Here is a 19,362-nt window from a genome sequence, read left to right as displayed (position 1 = left end):
AAGCTTGGATTCATTCAACATGCAGATTATACGTATTTTAGAGTCGATCGAACCCCCTCCACACTTTTCTACTACAACGCGCCCGTGTCCTTGCTCACCGAACAACACCGTTCCATCATGGATAAATGAACGGTCGACCCTAATATTTCACCCTATCCTATGTCCCGCTAAATTTTTTCCCCTTTATCGCTACTATGAATAGTTATCGATAGGATCGATATATTTGATGTTAAAATATTCGAATATTCGGAAAAAAAAAAATATATCGAGAGACACGCATGCATATTTCCTTTATCAATTTTCGATACCGATATTTTTTTGAAAAATGGAATACGAGTTGTACATATATATATATATATATATATATATATATATATATATATATATATGTACGTATATAGTTGGAAAAGAAAGGACAGAAAAAAAAAATAATAAAAAAAAAAAAAGAGAAATACAAGAATAATTCGATAAGTTGGTTCGTATCTTATTGCTTATTGCCGTGCACACGTTTCGCCCATTTCGCGATTCTTTTATTTACTTTTCCCCTTCTCCTCTTCCCATTCTCCCTCTCTCTCTCTCACTCCTTTTTTGCAATATCCACAAAACTCATAGACTTCCAATCTGTTTCAGTAATAACCAGAGTAAACGATCGGACGTGACGTCACTGGATTCGAACGCCGGGAAGCCGGACGCTTTGAAATTGTCGGTTTTACGGATGCGTGCCTCTGCCATACCGAGTATGTAAAACGGACAACAGAAGGCCGGCCGGGGCCACGGCCATTACACGTTAATGTTGGACTTTGTTTGCCTTGAAAATTGATGCTCGCTATATACCCCGCCCCTCGCCCTTTCAACCACCGACTCTTGTTGCTTCCTATTCTATTTTTCTTTCTTTCTTTTCTTTTCTCTCTCTTTTTTTCCCCCCTCCTCCGCTTTTTCCTCTCCCGTTTTTCACAAAACCGATACAACCGTACGTTTTTATCAGAGATACGCGAAAATTCTCCCTTTCTCGTATTTAGTACGAGTTTAGATAGAGAGAGAGAGAAAGAGAAGAAACACGTCCCGTTCCAAGATACGGAATTTTATTCAACTAAATTATAACCAAGTTTCGATCCGACCGTTGGCGTTCGATCATTTTATTTTTCTCCAGTTGAAAATCGAAGAAATTCCGCGGAATTTATACAGTTTCTTCCGTAAGACGAGCAACAACAACAACAACAACAATAATAACAACAACAACGTTCGTTCAATTATGTCGAATTTTATACTCGGAACGATGCACGTTCTCTCTTTTTCTCTTGCGTTCTTCCTTCTCTTTCGTCTATAATATTTGGCGAACGGAAAGATTCTAATCTTATCTTAACGAGCCTAGCTCGCTTTACATCGAAGCTATGTAAGAGTGAGACGCACATAGAGACTTAGCTTCGCTAAATTTAGAACTAGAAACCAGAGCCGAGTTTTCGATGAGACAATTTCGAGTTTGAAATTGATCTTTGCAGGAATATTTGTAGTTTTTTTTACATTTGTTAATTTTGGAAAGGGAGAGAATGCGATTTTGTCCTTGATCGAGTCCGCCGTTGTATCATTGACGAACAATGGACGCGTTCGCGCGTAAGGGAGAGACTTGATATTTTAGAAGATGATTTATGAGGGTGGCGTCGAAGGGAATTATCGAAGGAGCTCTCATTAGCGTTCGACAACGTCATCGACGGGCGTTGTTCATTCGGTTTAATTCACTTCGTCCATCTTCTTTATCTGCGTCTTTTATTAACGATAATTGTCGATATATTTCAGATATATTTCTTTCGAGGGGAGAAACGAGTGCGATGTTTGGAAAATTATGTTTGGCGGCAGATGGTCGGTCAATCGTCGCGCGTTTCAAATCGCGATTCTAATTTTTTTTCCCCCCAAAAGGATAAAACGGCGCAATTTTGCATATCCTATCTCCAAGTGTTTTACGGGGTGGGGCGTAAAAGATTTTACGACGGAATAATGCGCGATAAGAAATTGCGACGCGTAAATTTGGTTTGTCAGATTTATAGTGTTCCATTAACCGAAGAGCAAGAGGTAAAATTCTTGGGGAAATTTGAGCCACACTAGAGATGGATTAATAAAAATAATTTGATAAAATGGGACATTTTGCTCCGACTAAATTTGAAATTCTTCGATATAGGTTAGGTTAGGTTTAATAAAGTGAACATTTTGCTCCGACTAAATTTTAAATTCTTCGATGTAGATTAAATTAGGTTAGGTTAGGTTAGAGATAAAATTTTTGAGAAAATTTGAGCCACACATGGATTAATAAAAATAATTTGATAAAAAATTATTGGAACATTTTGTTAAATTTTAAATTTTTCGATGTAGGTTAGGTTAGGTTAGATTAGAGATAAAATTTTTGGGAAAATTTGAGCCACGCATGGATTAATAAAAATAATTTGATAAAATGAAACATTATGCTCGGACTAAATTTTAAATTTTTCGATGTAGGTTAGGTAGGTTAGGTTAATAAAGTGAACATTTTGCTCGGACTAAATTTTAAATTCTTCAATGTAGGCTAGGTTAGGTTAGGTTAATAAAATGGAACATTTTGTTCGGACTAAATTTTAAATTCTTCGATGTAGGTTAGGTTAGGTTAAGTTAGAGATAAAATCTTTGGGAAAATTTGAGCCACATATGGATTAATAAAAATAATTTGATAAAATGGAATATTTTGCTCAGACTAAATTTTAAATTCTTCGATGTAGGTTAAGTTAGGTTAGGTTAATAAAATGGAACATTTTGCTCGAACTAAATTGTAAATTCTTCGATGTAGATTAGGTTAGGTTAGATTAAAGATAAAATCTTTGGGAAAATTTGAGCCACATTAGAAATGGATTAATAAAAATAATTTGATAAAATGGAACATTAAATTTTAAATTCTTCGATGTAGATTAGATGTAGATTAGATTAAGTTAGGTTAGATTAGACATAAAATTTTTGGGAAAATTTGAGCCACATATGGATTAATAAAAATAATTTGATAAAATGGAACATTTTGTTCGGACTAAATTTTAAATTTTTCGATGTAGATTAGGTTAGGTTAGGTTAATAAAGTGAACATTTTGGTCGGATTAAATTTTAAATTCTTCGATGTTGGTTAGGTTAGATTAGGTTAATAAAATGGAACATTTTACTGAGACTAAATTTTAAATTTTTCGATGTAGGTTAGATTAAGTTAGATTAGAGATAAAATCTTTGAGAAAATTTGAACTACATTAGAAATGGATTAATAAAAATAATTTGATAAAATGGAACATTTTGCTTGGACTAAATTTTAAATTCTTCGATAGGTTAGGTTAGATTAGGTTAATAAAATGGAACATTTTGCTTAGATTAAATTTTAAATTCTTCGATGTAGATTAGGTTAGGTTAGGTTAGGTTAATAAAATGGAACATTTTAAATTCTTCAATGTAGATTAGGTTAGGTTAGGTTAAAACAAGAGATAAAATCTTTGGGAAAATTTGAGCCACAATAGAGATGGATTAATAAAAATAATCCGATACAATAAACATTTTGCTTGAATAAATTTCAAAATTCCTCACCGAAGATAACATTACAAAAATAATCCAATAAAATAAACTAACGCACGTATCACTCTAAATTCTTCGACGTATCGTTCCATTGACTCGAGCCAAGAATTAAAATAAAAAGGATTTGAAAAAATTCGACTCACGCTAGAAATCGACCAATAAAATGAACTCACGAATCATTCTGAATTCTTCTTAGTGTTTTTTCGTCAACTCGAGCCCAAAGAGTGAAAAAAAATCAACAATATAAAATAAAACTTTGTTCTCGTGCAAAATTCCTAATTTATTTAAATTCCTTAACGCAAGAACGCGTTAATGGAGAATCACTTACCGATGGTCGTCAACACGGTGAGAGAGTACAGAAACGCTTTGGCGAAGTTCCACTCGTACTCGGCCGGTAGCCGGCGTTCCGTGGCCGGGCTGCCCACGTACGTCCCCCCGTTTTGGGTCGCGATCATGTCCTCGGTGATCCTTTTCACCAACTGGTCCTGGAAACGCGCGATTTCCTGGGCGGCCAACCTCGTCCAATTCTCCCGATAAAGTATATTCAAACTCTCCGTGATTATCCATATATTCTCCACCGTCTTCGCCCGTGCTTCGTGCCCGACCTTGAAACGCCCATCTCCAGTTTTAATTTAATCCCATTCGTCGACCAGAAACGAAAAAAGGAAATTTCCAAAAGAAAAATTTCTCTCTCTCTCTCTCTCTATCGGTTTAAATTTTAAAGAAATTGGTTTTTTCGGTGAAAATTCTTCGAGACAATGATCTCGAATTCTGGATCACGAGGTTAAGGAAAGGAAAGGGTTCTAAGATGATAAATCGAGATTCCCTCGAACCGTTATCGTTCCGAGATACGATCACTCGAATGTGCAGAGGAAACGGAATTTCCTTTTTTATGGATTTAAACTATCGTCGTTTCAAACGATAACAATTTTTACATATCGTATTTCCCAGTTGAATGTGCATATTTATGCGCGAGATATCGATAACTCGTCGAAAGAAGGGGAGAAGAGAAAAATATTCGTATTAAAACTAACTTAAAAGAGAGAAAAAAGAAAAAAATTTCAAATTGATGAATGAGATTCATTTCGAGTTTTAATTCGTCAAATATCGGGATCGGGGAAAAAAAAGAAAAAAATTTATTGTTACGTAGCTGGCGACAAATATTGAAACTACGCGAATCGTAGTAGTAAAAATGGAACGATAAAAAAAAAGCGAGAGAAAGAGAGAAAGAACAGTGGAGGGACAGAAATCGATCACCTGTTTCAACCAAGCTGTGGTATTCCGCCTGCCAGGCTGATCCCCCCCCGCCATCGTGGCGGCCAGCGTCCTCTGTTGCAGCAGAATCCCGGCGTCATCCGTCCCGCCCTCGATGGCGAGGAAGATGAAGCTGCCCAGCAAGGTATAGGCCACGAGGAGGGCGCATATACCGAGGTTTATCACGCAGCCTTTGAGAAACGAATGGTGGCTCGCCTTGTCCGGCACGCCGCCGAAGCAAAGGCACCTCACTTGCCTCGACGGATGCGTTTTCGAACGGTCCAACGTTGCCGCCGCAGTCGCCGTAGACCTCTTCAACGACGACGTGTTGCCATTGTTCGCGGGCTTGAAGCCCTCGTAAGCCCTGTAATGTCCCCTCTCCTTCTCCATCCTTCTCTTCTTCGGTCACGCTCCGATCCTCTCTCCTCGTTTGTCCAACGCAACGTTGCCAACGCCTCCCGTTCGCATTTGACTCGAAGCGGCGAGATAACGCGATCCCTTCTTTCTTCGCACGATTGAATAAAGATATATATATATGTATATATATAAACGAGGTCGATGATATCACGATCGATATCGATGGTGGATACGGCTGTCTCTCCACGATTTCCTACGCGATCGTCCAACCGATCTCCCCTCGTCCGTTCCCCTCGTCCCCCTCCTCAACGGCATCGCTCGTTCTTTCGTACGTTCGCTCGTTCGGACTCGGAGCTCTCGAATCGAATCCCTGGGCGAGGCGACGCTTTCATACGTTACTGTATGTATTTTCTATTAACATTGGAGAATGGTCGTCCAAGAGAGGGGGAACATAGGAGCTGCTGCGGGAGGGGGCTGTCGGATGGGTCGTCGGTTACGCGAGTCGGCCGTCATCGCCGCACCGACCGTCATTTTTCTCCTCCTCCACGAACGGACGCGCGGTGGCCCCGAATGGAATGGAATGGGATGGAATGGGACGGGACGGGACGGAGTTCTACGGGCAAAATCGACGATTTGAGATATTTTCCGGGATATTAGTTGGGGAAAGGGGAGGGGGGAGGTCTTTGTCGGGGCAGGATCCGCTCGTTTTTTCGGGGGAGGGATATTGCCCTCTCGAGGTGAGCATACGGTTAAGAGATATTTACGGCGGCCCAGTGCAATAACGTCCGACTCGATCTTATTATTAAAGAGTCCGCGGCGGTGGACCGCGCTCTTGTGCAGCGCATAATTCTGCCTTTACGAGCCGCGAGAAACGACCATCCTCCTCCTCCACCTCCTCCTCCTTCTCCTTCCCCTTCTCCTTCCCTCGCTCCTTCCTCCTCGTTCATTCGAATTCGAGAATGATTCTTCGATACGAACGTTCGATCGAATACGAAAAAATCCTGCGCCACCTTTCCTCTCTTCTTACGGAGGGAGGGGAAATGGAAACTCGAACAACGCGGATTTCAAGAAAGTGTCTCCCTCTCACTTAAACTTTTCGTCGCTAGAAGCTAGTCGAGAGTCCCCCCATTCTTCTCTCCCCTCCTCGTTCTCGTCGCGTGGAAAAGAAGAGGAAGAGTGGAGGGGATACGAAAGTTGGCGCGTTCGCCTCAACACGAACGGAAGGATTCTCGATGCGCGCCACGACCTCGCCTCGTTCCCCCACTACTCTGTCGTTCCTCCTTCATCGTTCTTCCCTTTCTCTCTTCCTCCTTCTCCTCCTCCTCCTGCTCGATTCAACGCATCGTCGAAGCTCGCCTCCGGGCGAAAAGCCGCTTAAACGCTGCCGGACTCGGATCCGCCTCGTCCCTTCTTTCTCTGCGTTTTCATTCCGCACGTGCGTAAATCACGTCACCTTCCTTCCTTCCTTCCTTCGATCTCCGTAGTAATCTGCAAACAGAAGAAAGCAGAGAAAATAGGATTTCTTCTCTCTCTCTTGCTCTGGTATCAGTCAAATAACAATCTCGATCGAGCCCCTTTCGCTCGTCTCGATTCGAATAGAATCGTTGAGAAAAATGAAGGAAATTATATATTGTACAAAGGACGAGAAATGGAGTGCCAAAAAAAAGAGAAAAATCACGTAGAGTTAAGTGAAGGAAATTATCGAAAGAATGGCTCGCCACCAATGGGACGATTCTCCACGACGGGGGGGGGGGGATTCTTCGGGGCGTTGAATTATCGAGGAGGGCCCTTTGGGAAATCGCGGATAAGTTCTTTGGAATTCCAACGTTGGGGGAGGGGGAGAAGCCATAATCGACGATCATCCTCGAAGCGAGTGATACGGGGTCGGTAAATCGGACGGTGGATAGCCGGTCGGATAAAAATGGTGGCAAGTCGAATCAGTGGAAACAGTCTGTATATATATATATATATATAGTGCGTGATTTCTCGAGCGTTCGACATCCATAAATTCATAGCGGGATCAACGAGGGTTTAAAGCCCTCGAATTCGCGCGATTCGAGAGACTTGGATTCCTGATATTTAAATTCCAAGCAACGTAGAATTGAAAAACGTCCGTATATTTTCCTTCTATTTTATTTTTAGAGAAATTTCGTACGCGTGCGACACGTATATAGACTCTCGAGAATTGAAAAAAGAGACGAGCTATTCGAAGTTTCTCAAAGAAGCAACTGAGCTGTATAAGTTTCCCTTCTATTTTGTTTTTACAGAAATTACGAAAATGATACGTGGAACGTTCGAGGCGAGCGAGTTGGCAGCCGGCCAAGTCGAGCACGCACCTCCCCTCCACAGAGCAGAAGCCAAGAAAAAGAGCGCGAATCGACACTTGTCCTTCTCCATCTTTTCGCCGAAGGAACGCCCCTCTCTTTTCTCGCAACAAACTACGCGATCGTAAACAGAAACGTCCTGACCTCTACGACGCCTTTCCCCCTCTCCTTCTTCACGAGGCCCGTTTGCTCGAGAGTCGCTTGTGTTTATATCCTCGTCGATCGATAATTTCTCCGTTCTTTTTATTCTTTTCTTTCCTTCTCCATCTAAATCTTCCAAGGTTTTAATTTTCTTTTTTTCATAGGAATATTTACAATATTTATTCCATGGAAATATATTTATTCATTTCTTAAAGATCGTACACGATTTATTTCCTTCCGCTCGATCGTATTCTCAATTCTCAAGCGAGTCGAGCGGTGACAGCTATTCTTCTCTCTCTCTCTCTCACACACAAGCGAAGGATTCTCGGCGATTTCTCAAATTAAAGCGAGAAGGATTCTCGGTGAAACCAAGTATCGGGTAGTCTCGAAGCGACAAAAAACCGTTCCGTCCGGAGATTGGCCGACTCGTGCATTAGCATTTATAACCAATTTTCGAGGGAGAGTCGTGGGAGATCGCTCCGCTCTTTGTCAGAGGAGGAGGAGGAGGGGAAAGGGGAGGGAGAGCGAAATGCAATTTCTATCTATCTACCATCCCGCTGGCGGGTGAACCAACCACCTGTGCTCGTCTCAGCGACTTTTAAATTCGTACCATTGTCGGTTCTATTTGCTGAAAAATGTTTATTCAATTCCGTTTACCGTCACTGCAAGATATTTACCCGCTCGCTTTTGCCCCAATACCACCGCTACCAATGGGAATTGGACGAGGCCGAGACGCTGGAAGACGTGCGACTCCGCGCCACCAGAGAGAGAGAGAGAGAGAGAGAGAGAGAGAGAGAGAGAGAGAGAGAGAAAGAGAGAGAGAGAGAGATTTCTCTGCAAGCAAAACGAGGCAAATTTTCCGGCAAATAGAGTACCTAAGTGTTAGAATGGCGATCAGTTTACGAGATATGATTTTTTGAATCGATTGGGATACCCTTTTCGAATGGAAAATCGAAAATCTTGACAACGAAGGTATGGTATGAACATTGCTCTCAAAATTTTTTGGAAAAAGGAAAAGCTCTTAAAGACGAGATTTACGAAGTGGTCGCATATTTATTTTCAACGGTTCGAGTCAACATGGCCTACAACGATTTTGATTTAAAGAAAGATAGGACAGTAATTACTTTACATTTGCGCGCCATGTGATGAAACGAAGGCGAATCGTTGAAAATGAATTCAGTCCTTAACATATTTATTGAAAAATTGTACCCGTGTTACGCTCAAGCGTAATTAAAATTAAAGTCGAAATTCGATCATTTTCCGTTACGTGTACTTATCGATCGTTCGATCTGATAAAAGGAAGAAATGAATCCAAGCAGCGCAAATCCCTAGAAAAATATCGCGGAAAGGACGAAGAGCGGAATATTTTTCGGAAGAGGAAAAGAATAAAAAGACGAAGGGAGCGCAATAAGGAAAAAAAGGAAAGGAAAGAATGGAAATAGCAGAGATAACGAGACGAGAAGGGATGAAGATACGCACGGTATACTTGATACGTAACATGGTCGAAATTCGTGTTTCGAGATGAAATTCCCGCTGTGTACACTCGCTAGGAGGAGCGCTACTAGAGAGAGAAAGTCCTTTGGAGCGATTTACCTCGTTAGAGAACCGCGATGGTTCCAGCAAGAAGGAGCGTATTTTTCAGAATCATCGATGCGAGAAAATCGAGCAACTTCGTCCTTTTCCAGAACGGTTTTTTTCCACCGTTCGAAATTTTCATCGACGACCGATGTTCTCGAGAATAATCGGAGGGAGAAAAAGTTGACGAGAAATTGAAACCGATAGGGAGGAAAAGTATAGACCGTTGTCATCGATATTGTTACGAACGCTGGACAGTGGTGGTGGGGGAAGGACGCGTGTCGGACTAATTGGAAGTTAATTGCCGGTATAAATGTTGCGCTATTTACCGTGGGCGGGGCTATATTACATGCGGATGTTACGTGGTTCGCACGTGTCGCGATATTATTGGTCGGCGATGCGACGTTGCCGCGCGTTGGATCTTGTCAAGCGGGGCATCGTTATTAGTTCTGTTACAAAGAGTTGCCAAACCGCGTCAGTTTATCAGCCGCGAGTTACCTCTCGATTCCAATCGACGCGTAGTGGTGGTGGTAGCAATTCGGCGACTGAATTTTGTTGATAAACGTTTCGACGGATTATTATTCGAGCATCGGACAGCAAGCAAGCTCCAGTCAAAACCACTTAGCCGGCGTTCGATCGCGCTCGATAACTCCGAGGCCGTCGATTGTTCCCATCTATTCGAATTATAATATAACGCGAAATATCCAAATAACTTTCTTTCCCCTTTTTTCTCTACGAATCACTTTTTCGTGGCGCCGTTCGAAACAGCGTTTTTCCGTTTTTAAGAAGAGCCGCGATCAGCGTTTCCAATCCTGTGCGACAATTTACTTATTTTCTGCGTTCTAGTTTAGGAAATACTGAAACGTTTGCGCGCCATTATTGCCACGGAACGTGCGAAAACTCGTAGCAAAGATTCAAAGCTGGAAATTTTAATTTTAATTTGACAACGATCGTTTGATGACGGTAAATGAAAGAATTGGCAGAAAGATTGGATAATTTTATATTTGATTTGATGTGATAAAATCTTAAATTTGATCGATAAGAATATAAAGTAGTAATTTGAAGTGATTTTTGCGACGAGTGTCTTGTTTAGCTAACATAAAATAATTTTATACGCTTCGTAAGGAATCTATTCACAAATACTGCGCGCTTATTATTTGGAGATAACAATATCTAGCGTAAATCATTCGAGTTGCCGCATGAAACGTCGCATAGCAGTTCGAACAATAAAATTTGATTGGACAAAATTATTTTTTTCTGATTTTGAGATTATACGAAGATTTAATTTTTAGAAAACGATATTACTTTTTATTATAATTTATTATTTATTATTTCTCAAAGTGTAAAAATATAACTAAATATATAAGAAAAATTAACATTGCATTCAATTAGTATAGTATAAAGAAGAAAATGCAAATATTATTATTGCTTATTTCTCCAAAATATAATAAATAAACAATATTATATTATATTATAAGACAGTTTAGAATTAATCCAAAATAAATATCAAAATGGCTATAATAAATATTAAAGAATTTATTAAGCGACTAGCATTAGATTGTATTACGAACTGTAAACAAAATTAATTTTCAGAAAACTTTGCAAATTTTTTTCGAATCAAATATGGCGGGTAAAATAAAATAGAAACTTTCCACTTTTCATATATTTCAATTCTTATCGCGTGGACCAATTTGGAAAAATAAATAAAAAATCATTGACAGATCATTGCGCTTGTGAATTTCTCTACATGAACTAATTACTCAATTTTGAACTTAATTTACAAAAAAAAAATTTATCGATAATTTATGACTTAAATTAAAATAGATAGTTTCGAGATTTCGTGTTACAAAATTGAGATTTAAATTTTTCTTAACTAATTAAAATGCGACTCATCGATCATCAATTAATTTCTCTGCGTATTTTTTAAGAGTTTTTGATATACGGTTATTATACGTAACAATTATTTTTCATAAATTTGAAAATGAATCTTCTCTCTCCATTTTTAATTTATAATAATATATTCCCTATAATAACTTATCGATAAATTTTTTTTTCTTAAATTAAGCTCAAAGTTGAGTTGACAATTTCTTTATTCCTTTCAATTATCTTTCAATATTTGTACATTTGTATTTTCTTCTTTATATTATACTAATTGAATGCAATGTTAATTTTTCTTGTATATTTAGTTATATTTTTACATCATTCGAATCACTGACTCTATAGAACGCAAATATCGAGCGACAACTAATTTTCCAATAATACATAATTATCGGGTAGGGGGAGGAGGAGACAAGAGAGGAAACTCGGCAAACTCGAATGGTAAGACGCCGGATCGTCGTCGGACGAAACTCGATCGATATAATCGATTTCGGGTTGGGGAAAAGCTCGATTTTTCCACTTCCACGATTGCCAGCGTTTTTCCGCTCGCAAGGTTCATTTCCGATTGTAAACGTAAACGAGCCTATAAACGAAGAAAGAGAGGAGGGGGGAAAAGGGGCGTTATTGGAGGTCGGCGGAGCCCGCAATTGGCCCGAATCTCGGCCGGCCGGCGAAGAGTCGGCAATTTGGTTCAGTTTATTAGCAGGCTATGCTCAATTATCGTCGGTATGACAATAATTTGGTCTCGTTCGGAGTGGGGGGCGCGCGCGTGCAGCAAACCTGCCGAATCAGCCGGCGGAATTAACCGAATGAATTCGAATTGCGCGGCACGTCGATCGATCGCCAACCTCTCTCTCTCTCTCTCTGCTCTTCTCGCATTATTCCAGTTGCAACGTCGAAATTGAGCCACGCGCGTATACGCGCGCGCCTCCTTCATTAGCGGAAGTAAGCCGAATTAACGTTCCCGATCGCGTGGGCGCCACGCGAGATTCGTTGTTCGCTTATTGCAAAACGGAAATTAATTAGATTTTCCCAGATGGAAGAGACTATATGATTTTGGATTTATGGGTCGCTCTTTCTATATATATATATATATATATTTTCTTCTCTCAAATGCGAGACACGGAGGATTTCTCGAAACATTTCTGCGAGACGAGACTCGTTTCACCCGTTTTGCGGAAACTTTCGTTTTTGTGGAAAAGTGGGGGGGAGCGAAGGAACGAATCGGAGAAAGTTTCGCGGGAGAAGGAGTGGGAGAGAAATTCGCAGCGAACGAATGACGAATCTTCAAATGTTTTCAATATAATATATATTTATATAAATAAATATAATATAAATAATATATTAAATATATAATAATAAAATATAAAATAATAATAAAATATAAAATATTAAATATAATATATTTATATATATATTAATAAATAATAAATAATTATATTATTTAAAATATATACGAATAATAAGTTTATTTATTGGTTAAATAAAGTGTATAAATTTTAATATAAATATTATAAATTTTATAAATAAAATTTATAATTTTATCAATTATTTTTAATTAATTTAAAACTATTTAAACAATATAGTTTTTAAATTAATTGCATCAATGAATTGTATATAAAATTCAAAATTTTCATCAAAAATAAATCAATCAATTTTAATAATAAATTCTGAAACGATGAATGAATAATTGAAAATGAAAGTCTATTTTTGTTTGAGGAAGCAGATTATCCAAAAATATAAAAATTGAAAAAATTGATGAATTCATGGATGGAAACGAATTCTGGATAGACACGTCAAAAATTTTCTCGTCGAAAATTTCTTTCCAACAATAAGATAAATTTGAAGTGAAACAAGATAATAATAATAATAATAATGTAATAGTAATAATAAATTTCGAAAATAAAGGAGAAACTCGAGGAAGGAGGAGACGAAGCTAAATAAGTAACCTCTCGATCCTCTCTCTCTCTCTGTCTCAAGGAGACAAGTTTGGAAAGCAGGGAATTCCTGGTTCGAGGAAGGAATACTCCACCGAAGGATCGATACCCATCCATCGTCCGTTGGAAGAGCATTTGATCAGAAATTCAGGCTGGGACGGTCGAGTTTCGAGGAGAAGGAGGAGGAGTAGGAATAACCAGGTGGATACGTATATTTTTCGGATATATTATTCTTGCGAAGAAAAATGTATAGAAATGAGGCGTCTGGCAAACTTCATTTTCAACTTTTCCCACGTATCGCCAACCACTTGGCCCGCATACGATTCCATTTTCAAATGCGAGACGCTGCTCGCTCGAAGGAGGAGGGAGGGAGAGGGGGGGGATGGAAATATTTATCGCGTAACCCCGCGCGACGACGCCAAGTTTGAACCGCGCATTTATCACGGTTGCGAAACTGCACCCTTTAAATCGCTGAATTAATATTTCTCCACCCAACATCTTTCCAACTTTCTCGGCCAAACTTGCCCCGCATCGAGTATATTTATATATATATACATATGCATATAAACGCCAAACGGCAGCTTTCCTCGAAATTTCACGCGTCATCGTTCCCTAGATTTTTCGTATGAATCAAGAATTTCGACGCGTCAACAATCGAGAGGACGGGGATCGCTCGCCTTTTTCGCGTACGCGAATTCATAGATATATATATATATATATATATATATATATATATACGAGGGGGGGACGATGTTGACAGTGGCAAACAAATTGTCGCGGCGCGAAATGACAAATTAACGGGGCCGGCCCATTCATACGGACACTGATTAATTGCCATTTACTTGCAAATTTCGAGGGCGTTGCGCGCGTTTACACCGAGGCCGCGTTGCGCGCCCCCTCTCCACGGCACGTCGCCCAAATTCGCTTCTGCGGCGGCTGCTGCTACCGCCGCGTCCACGCGGCTTGTTGTTTGTCATTTGTTGCGGACTGAATTAACGCCGACCGCACCACGCCGAAATCCCCCCCACCACCTACCTTATTTCCGACCGAGAAAGAAAGAGAGAAAGAATGGGAAAAAGAGAGAGAGTTGATCATGCGAAAGTACAGTGGGACGAACACAACGTATACGTATATTTCGTTTTCCAATTCGAAGTCGAGAAATAATTGTTTCGATGTTAAAATTTCTAATAAAACAAAACGAGTTTTATTCTAACATTTATCGAGTGTCTTCTTCTTATTTTATTTCAATTATATCGGTTTATTTCCATGTATATTCGCTTATATTTCAATAATAATAATAATAATGATTGTAATAAAAAGGAATTGTCCTATTAATTTTGTCCGGCGAGCTCCTATCGTTCGAATCGCATCAACCAGTGGAATACTCCCAAACAAATTCTACTTCTCGCTCTTCTAACTCTTGTTCGTTTATGACAATGTCGCTGTGTCGCGCTAAATGCGATATCTCTCTCTCTCTCTTTCTTTCTGCGCGCGCAACCGCACTGCGTTCCAGGCAAAATGACCCTTTTTCCTTCGTAACAATCGCGTTCCCGCTATTTTAATTAAATACAATGTCTATATTGATACGAAACTACGTTAATTTAATTAAACGTGTGTTTATACTGCGAGGATAGTTAAACGCGCGTGTTTCATATTTAATACCAGCTGCCAGCTAATGTAATATAACGTATATAACGTACGTAATATCTCCAACGATTTATTATCCTAGAATTTTTTCCCCAACATTCTTAATCTTAATTCTTCTTAAAAAAAGGGGAGAGAAGAGGGGAAGAGAGAGATCGACTTTTAATCGATTTTAATTTACGCGGGTTATAGAGAACGGCTTTACGCTCGACGTATTACACGTTAATATTAATAGAGAAACGAATTAAACGAGATAATAAACCGAATACCGGGATATAATTCCGCATTCCGTTTCCACGCGGGTGCGCGTGGATCGGAAGGAAATCGAAAAATCTAAAATCCGATCCGGGACGAGAAGTTTTTAGAAACGATCCCCTTTCCTTTCGTCGAGTCGGAGAAAAAGAAAGATCTTGGATTCTTTCTTAATTGACGCGAACGAGTGGCGAGGGACGGATTCTCTGCTCGAGAAAAGAGGCGAGAGTGAAGAAGTGGAGGGGGAAATGGGCGAGGCCGGGCAGAAATATCGCGTTAGGAATGCTAATGAGAGAGACAGAGTCAGAGGGGGGGGAGGAGACGTGAAGGAGTGGAACGTTGCCCCCTCTCCCCCCTCGTTTCGCGAGTGAACGGCAAGTCCATTATCCGGATTCGTGGACAAAGCGCGAAAAAATATACGAGATGCTATAATTTCAAAAGGAACGCCGCATTGAAGTTTTTTAATGACCGCCGCTGTACCCACTCTTCCACGTTATTTACTACACAAAGCGACTATATCCCCACCCTTTTTTCAACTCCAAATTTTATTTCCCCCCTCTCCTCACCGTTGGAAAAGACCGTTTGAAAAATTTATTACTCGACAATTCGCGGGTTCCCCGTCCAATCAGATTCTTTCCTTCGTTTAATCCTAATGCAAGAAACGTTAAGAAACGAAACATATTCGAACTCGTCAGAATTTGAACTCGCTTCGATTTTATTCGAGAAAATTCGACACGAAGTTGTTAAACGTAGAAAAAAAAATTTTTATTATTTTTATTTGTTGGAAACTCGGGCGAATATTTTTTTAATTTTCGATCGATTTATGCGCGAGAAATCCGACGGTGTGAACGGAACTTTAGCATCGTCACATCGTTGCACGAGGCGTGTCTTCTAAATACGTAGCGTAGCAAAATAAAGCATTCGGTCGGCGCGTAATTTAAAATTACAACTCGAAAGTTGTACGAAAATTGTCGAAATGCGTAATACGCGATAATTGATATTTTCAAAGGATTGGATATTTTTGATTGGATTGGACTTTTCTTCTCGAAAACTCGACCGATCTTGTCGTTCGTTTCACTTTTCTTTCTTCTTTCCGTAAACAATCCTAATCAAACTCTTTGCCCGTTAAATTTATTTTCAATCGCCGTTAACAATTTATCCACGTCCCTCCCCCGAAGTTTTATCAACTCCTGTGATTAATTTTACATTTTCAAAGGCATTTCGGCTTTGACAAGCGTCGGAAAACATTCGCGAAATTAGGTAAAACACTTTGGTAAACATTCACGGTTCGTTTGAACGGGAGTGGGGGGTCGATAATCAAGCGCGCTTCCCTCTCGAGCCTCATCGTGCATGAACCAGCGTTAACTTTGTTAATCAAATCAATGGAATAAAATTAATATCGGCTGAAACGAGCGTCGAGCCAGGGATACGTGTATCGCGATGCCCAATTTTACGCTTCGTTTAAACGAAATTTTTATATATATATATATAAAAGAAATGCAAGTTAGTTTCACGGGAATTTATAGATGGTTTCCGATATTTTAAACGATTTTTCCCTCCTCTCTATTTCATACCTTGCTCGTTCAAAAAATTGCACGCACATCATCGATATTTTTTTTTCTAAAGGGTGTCCCAAAATTCACGCAAGAAGTAATTTTGATAGAAATTGAAATATTGTAATTAAAAATTGTAAATTTTTTATCAAATTGACAAAAATGGCCTGCCACACTTTTGACGGCGATTTCGTTGAAATTTTTAATGATTGTATTTTACTGAATTTCAATTTCTTTCTTCGTGGAGACGTGGACGGTCGGCACAAATATACTCGGAAGAAAAGAAAAGCGTTAAATCACACTGATCCGACAATTTTTGATATTTCGATCGCGTGAAAATAAAAATATTGATTCGAATTTTCCACATTTCAATTGCGTGTAAATTAAAATATCGATTCGAATTTTCCACGTTTCGATCGCGTGCAAATAAAAATATTCCGATATCGAATCGAGTTTTCCACGTTTCGATCGCAAATAAAAATATCGAATCGAATTTTCCACGTTTCGAATGCGTGCAAATAAAAATATCGATTCGAATTTTCCACGTTTCGATCGCGTGCAAATAAAAATATCGATTGGAATTTTCCATGTTTCGATCGCGTGCAAATAAAAATATTCCGATATCGAATCGAGTTTTCCACGTTTCGATCGCAAATAAAAATATCGATTCGAATTTTCCACGTTTCGATCGCGTGCAAATAAAAATATTTCGATATCGATTCGAGTTTTCCGCGTTTCGATCGCGTGCAAATAAAAAAATCGAATCGAGTTTTCCGCGTTTCGAATGCGTGCAAATAAAAATATCGATTGGAATTTTCCACGTTTCGATCGCGTGCAAATAAAAATATGGATTCGAGTTTTCCACGTTTCTGACAAAATCTAGTCTTCAAGCCACGCGATTTTTTTTACCACGAAAATTTATTTATTCGTAGAAAATAATGCAGACATCGAAAGACACACACACACACACACACACACACACACACACACACACACACACACACACACACACACACACACACACACACACACACACACACACACACACACACACACACACACACAGAGAGAGAGAGAGAGAGAGAGAGAGAGAGAGAGAGAGAGAGAGAGAGAGAGAGAGAGAGAGAGAGAGAGAGAGAGAGAGAGAGAGAGAGAGAGAGAGAGGATTGGATATTAATCAACGGTTAACCGAGATAGCCAAGAGTTTCGTCTTTGGAGCGCGAAGTGAAAACGGGGGAATCCAAATAACGGTGTAATTCGATTATTCGTCCATCCAACGAAGGAGAATTGGATAACCGCGGTGAGTTATTGTTATTGTTTCCTTTCAAAGTGAGGATCGGGTTTCGGTTTGGCGGAGAGAGCGTTTTCACTTTCCCGCGCACCCCACTTGGAACCGCGTGCAATAATTGGCCCGAGAAGAAGTCATCGTCGGAAGACTCATCCCGGATTTCCGGCCGGATGCATTAATTTTCGTTTGTTTCCATTTGCTTTGACGCTTGAGCGACGCGTGCGTCTCGTTCGACGCCCAATCTTCCCGACGAGTTTCCCGATTTAATAACTGGATTCGCGGGATCTAATAATAATAATATAAATTCCAACGAATCTCTGCCTCTCCTCTCCTTCGAGCAAGGAGATTCGAATAATTTTCCAGCTCGTCTAACGATCGTTATTCTGCTGTATGAGAAAAGGATGGTTAAAATTCAATTATCGATCAATTTTTGCAATTTTCTTCCGTCTATCTGCGAATGCGTGGATGAACGATGAAGGAAGAAGAAAAAAAAGGGAGATAGTATTTCCCAGAGGAGAGTTGCTCGTTTCTAACTCGACGATTAATCACTCTTATCCTATCCTTATCGGTGTTGCACAGCGGACCAACGTAATTCACCATCGTAATTCAACGTTTAGAGACTTTTAAGCCGTTTTAAAACTCGGAGATGACACCTATTGAAATTGATCGAATAGCAGCTTTCGACAAATGGAACGCTTGTCTCAACGATACGCGGCGAGAAATCAAAAAGTTCCTCTCTTACTTATTTTATTTACGAATAATCTAACGAATTCGAGATAGTTTTTAAATCTTTACTATTCTGGGTAAAAAAAAAAAAGGATAATCAAAAAAGTTTCTCCTTCTGTTTTACGAATAATCGTAAATCCAATTTAATTTTATTTCTCTAAGCTAACCTAACTTTTACGCTTCGAGATGACGGCAATTGAAATTGATCGAATAGTTTTTCGAGAAATGGAACGCTTCTTAATTATATATACTTCTTCTTCTTCTTCTTCTGTTTCAACGATATGGGTATTCCAAAAAAAGATAATCAAAAGTTCCTCTCCTTATTTTAAACGAATAACCGTAAATCCAATCTAACGTTTAAAAACTTTTAGATTCTTCAAAACTCGAGACGGCAGCGATTGAGAAATCGATCGAATAGTTTCTCGACAAACGGAACACTTCCTAATTATATATAATTCTTCCTCTTCTCCTTTTTCCGTTTCAACGATGATAAAAAAGATAATCAAAAGTTCCTTCCCCGTATTTTACGAATAACCGTAAATTCAAACGAATGAATCTGTTTCTTTAGCGTAACATAACCTTTAAAAACTTTTAAGTTCTTCGAAACTCGAGACTGCAGCGATTGAAATCGATCGAATAGTTTTTCGACGAATGGAACACCGTTCTTTCAACTCGATACGCGTATTCCGGGCTAAAAAGGATAATCAAAAGTCCTCTCTCTCTCTCCTTTCCCTATTTATACGAATAACCGTCGAATGGAATCGAATGAATTTGTTTCACGCGCATCGGCCGTGCACTAATAGCATACACTAACCTGCAGCGCGACGAGAGCGCGCATGCGCGGGAGAGAAGGCAGGCGTCCG

At 39.5% G+C, this 19,362-nt stretch overlaps 1 protein-coding gene across 1 annotated transcript in view; it reads right to left on the bottom strand.

The window, feature by feature from the left end:
* The window catches only part of LOC413503 (TWiK family of potassium channels protein 18-like), a 237,794-nt gene that overhangs the window by 46,999 nt on the left and 171,433 nt on the right, over positions 1-19,362 (bottom strand). Inside the window, exons 4-5 of the mRNA XM_006569213.3 lie at positions 4,828-6,669; positions 3,899-4,175 (exon numbers count right to left, since the gene is read on the bottom strand). Coding sequence (XP_006569276.1) covers positions 3,899-4,175; positions 4,828-5,214 — 664 coding nt within the window. The 5' untranslated portion in view covers positions 5,215-6,669. The remainder of the gene's footprint in view (positions 1-3,898; positions 4,176-4,827; positions 6,670-19,362) is intronic.

The sequence above is a fragment of the Apis mellifera genome, linkage group LG3, assembly GCF_003254395.2.
Source record: "Apis mellifera strain DH4 linkage group LG3, Amel_HAv3.1, whole genome shotgun sequence".
Taxonomy (NCBI): Eukaryota; Metazoa; Arthropoda; class Insecta; order Hymenoptera; family Apidae; genus Apis; species Apis mellifera.
Note: the sequence above shows the minus strand (reverse complement) of the source record. Positions and strands in the feature narration are given on the sequence as shown.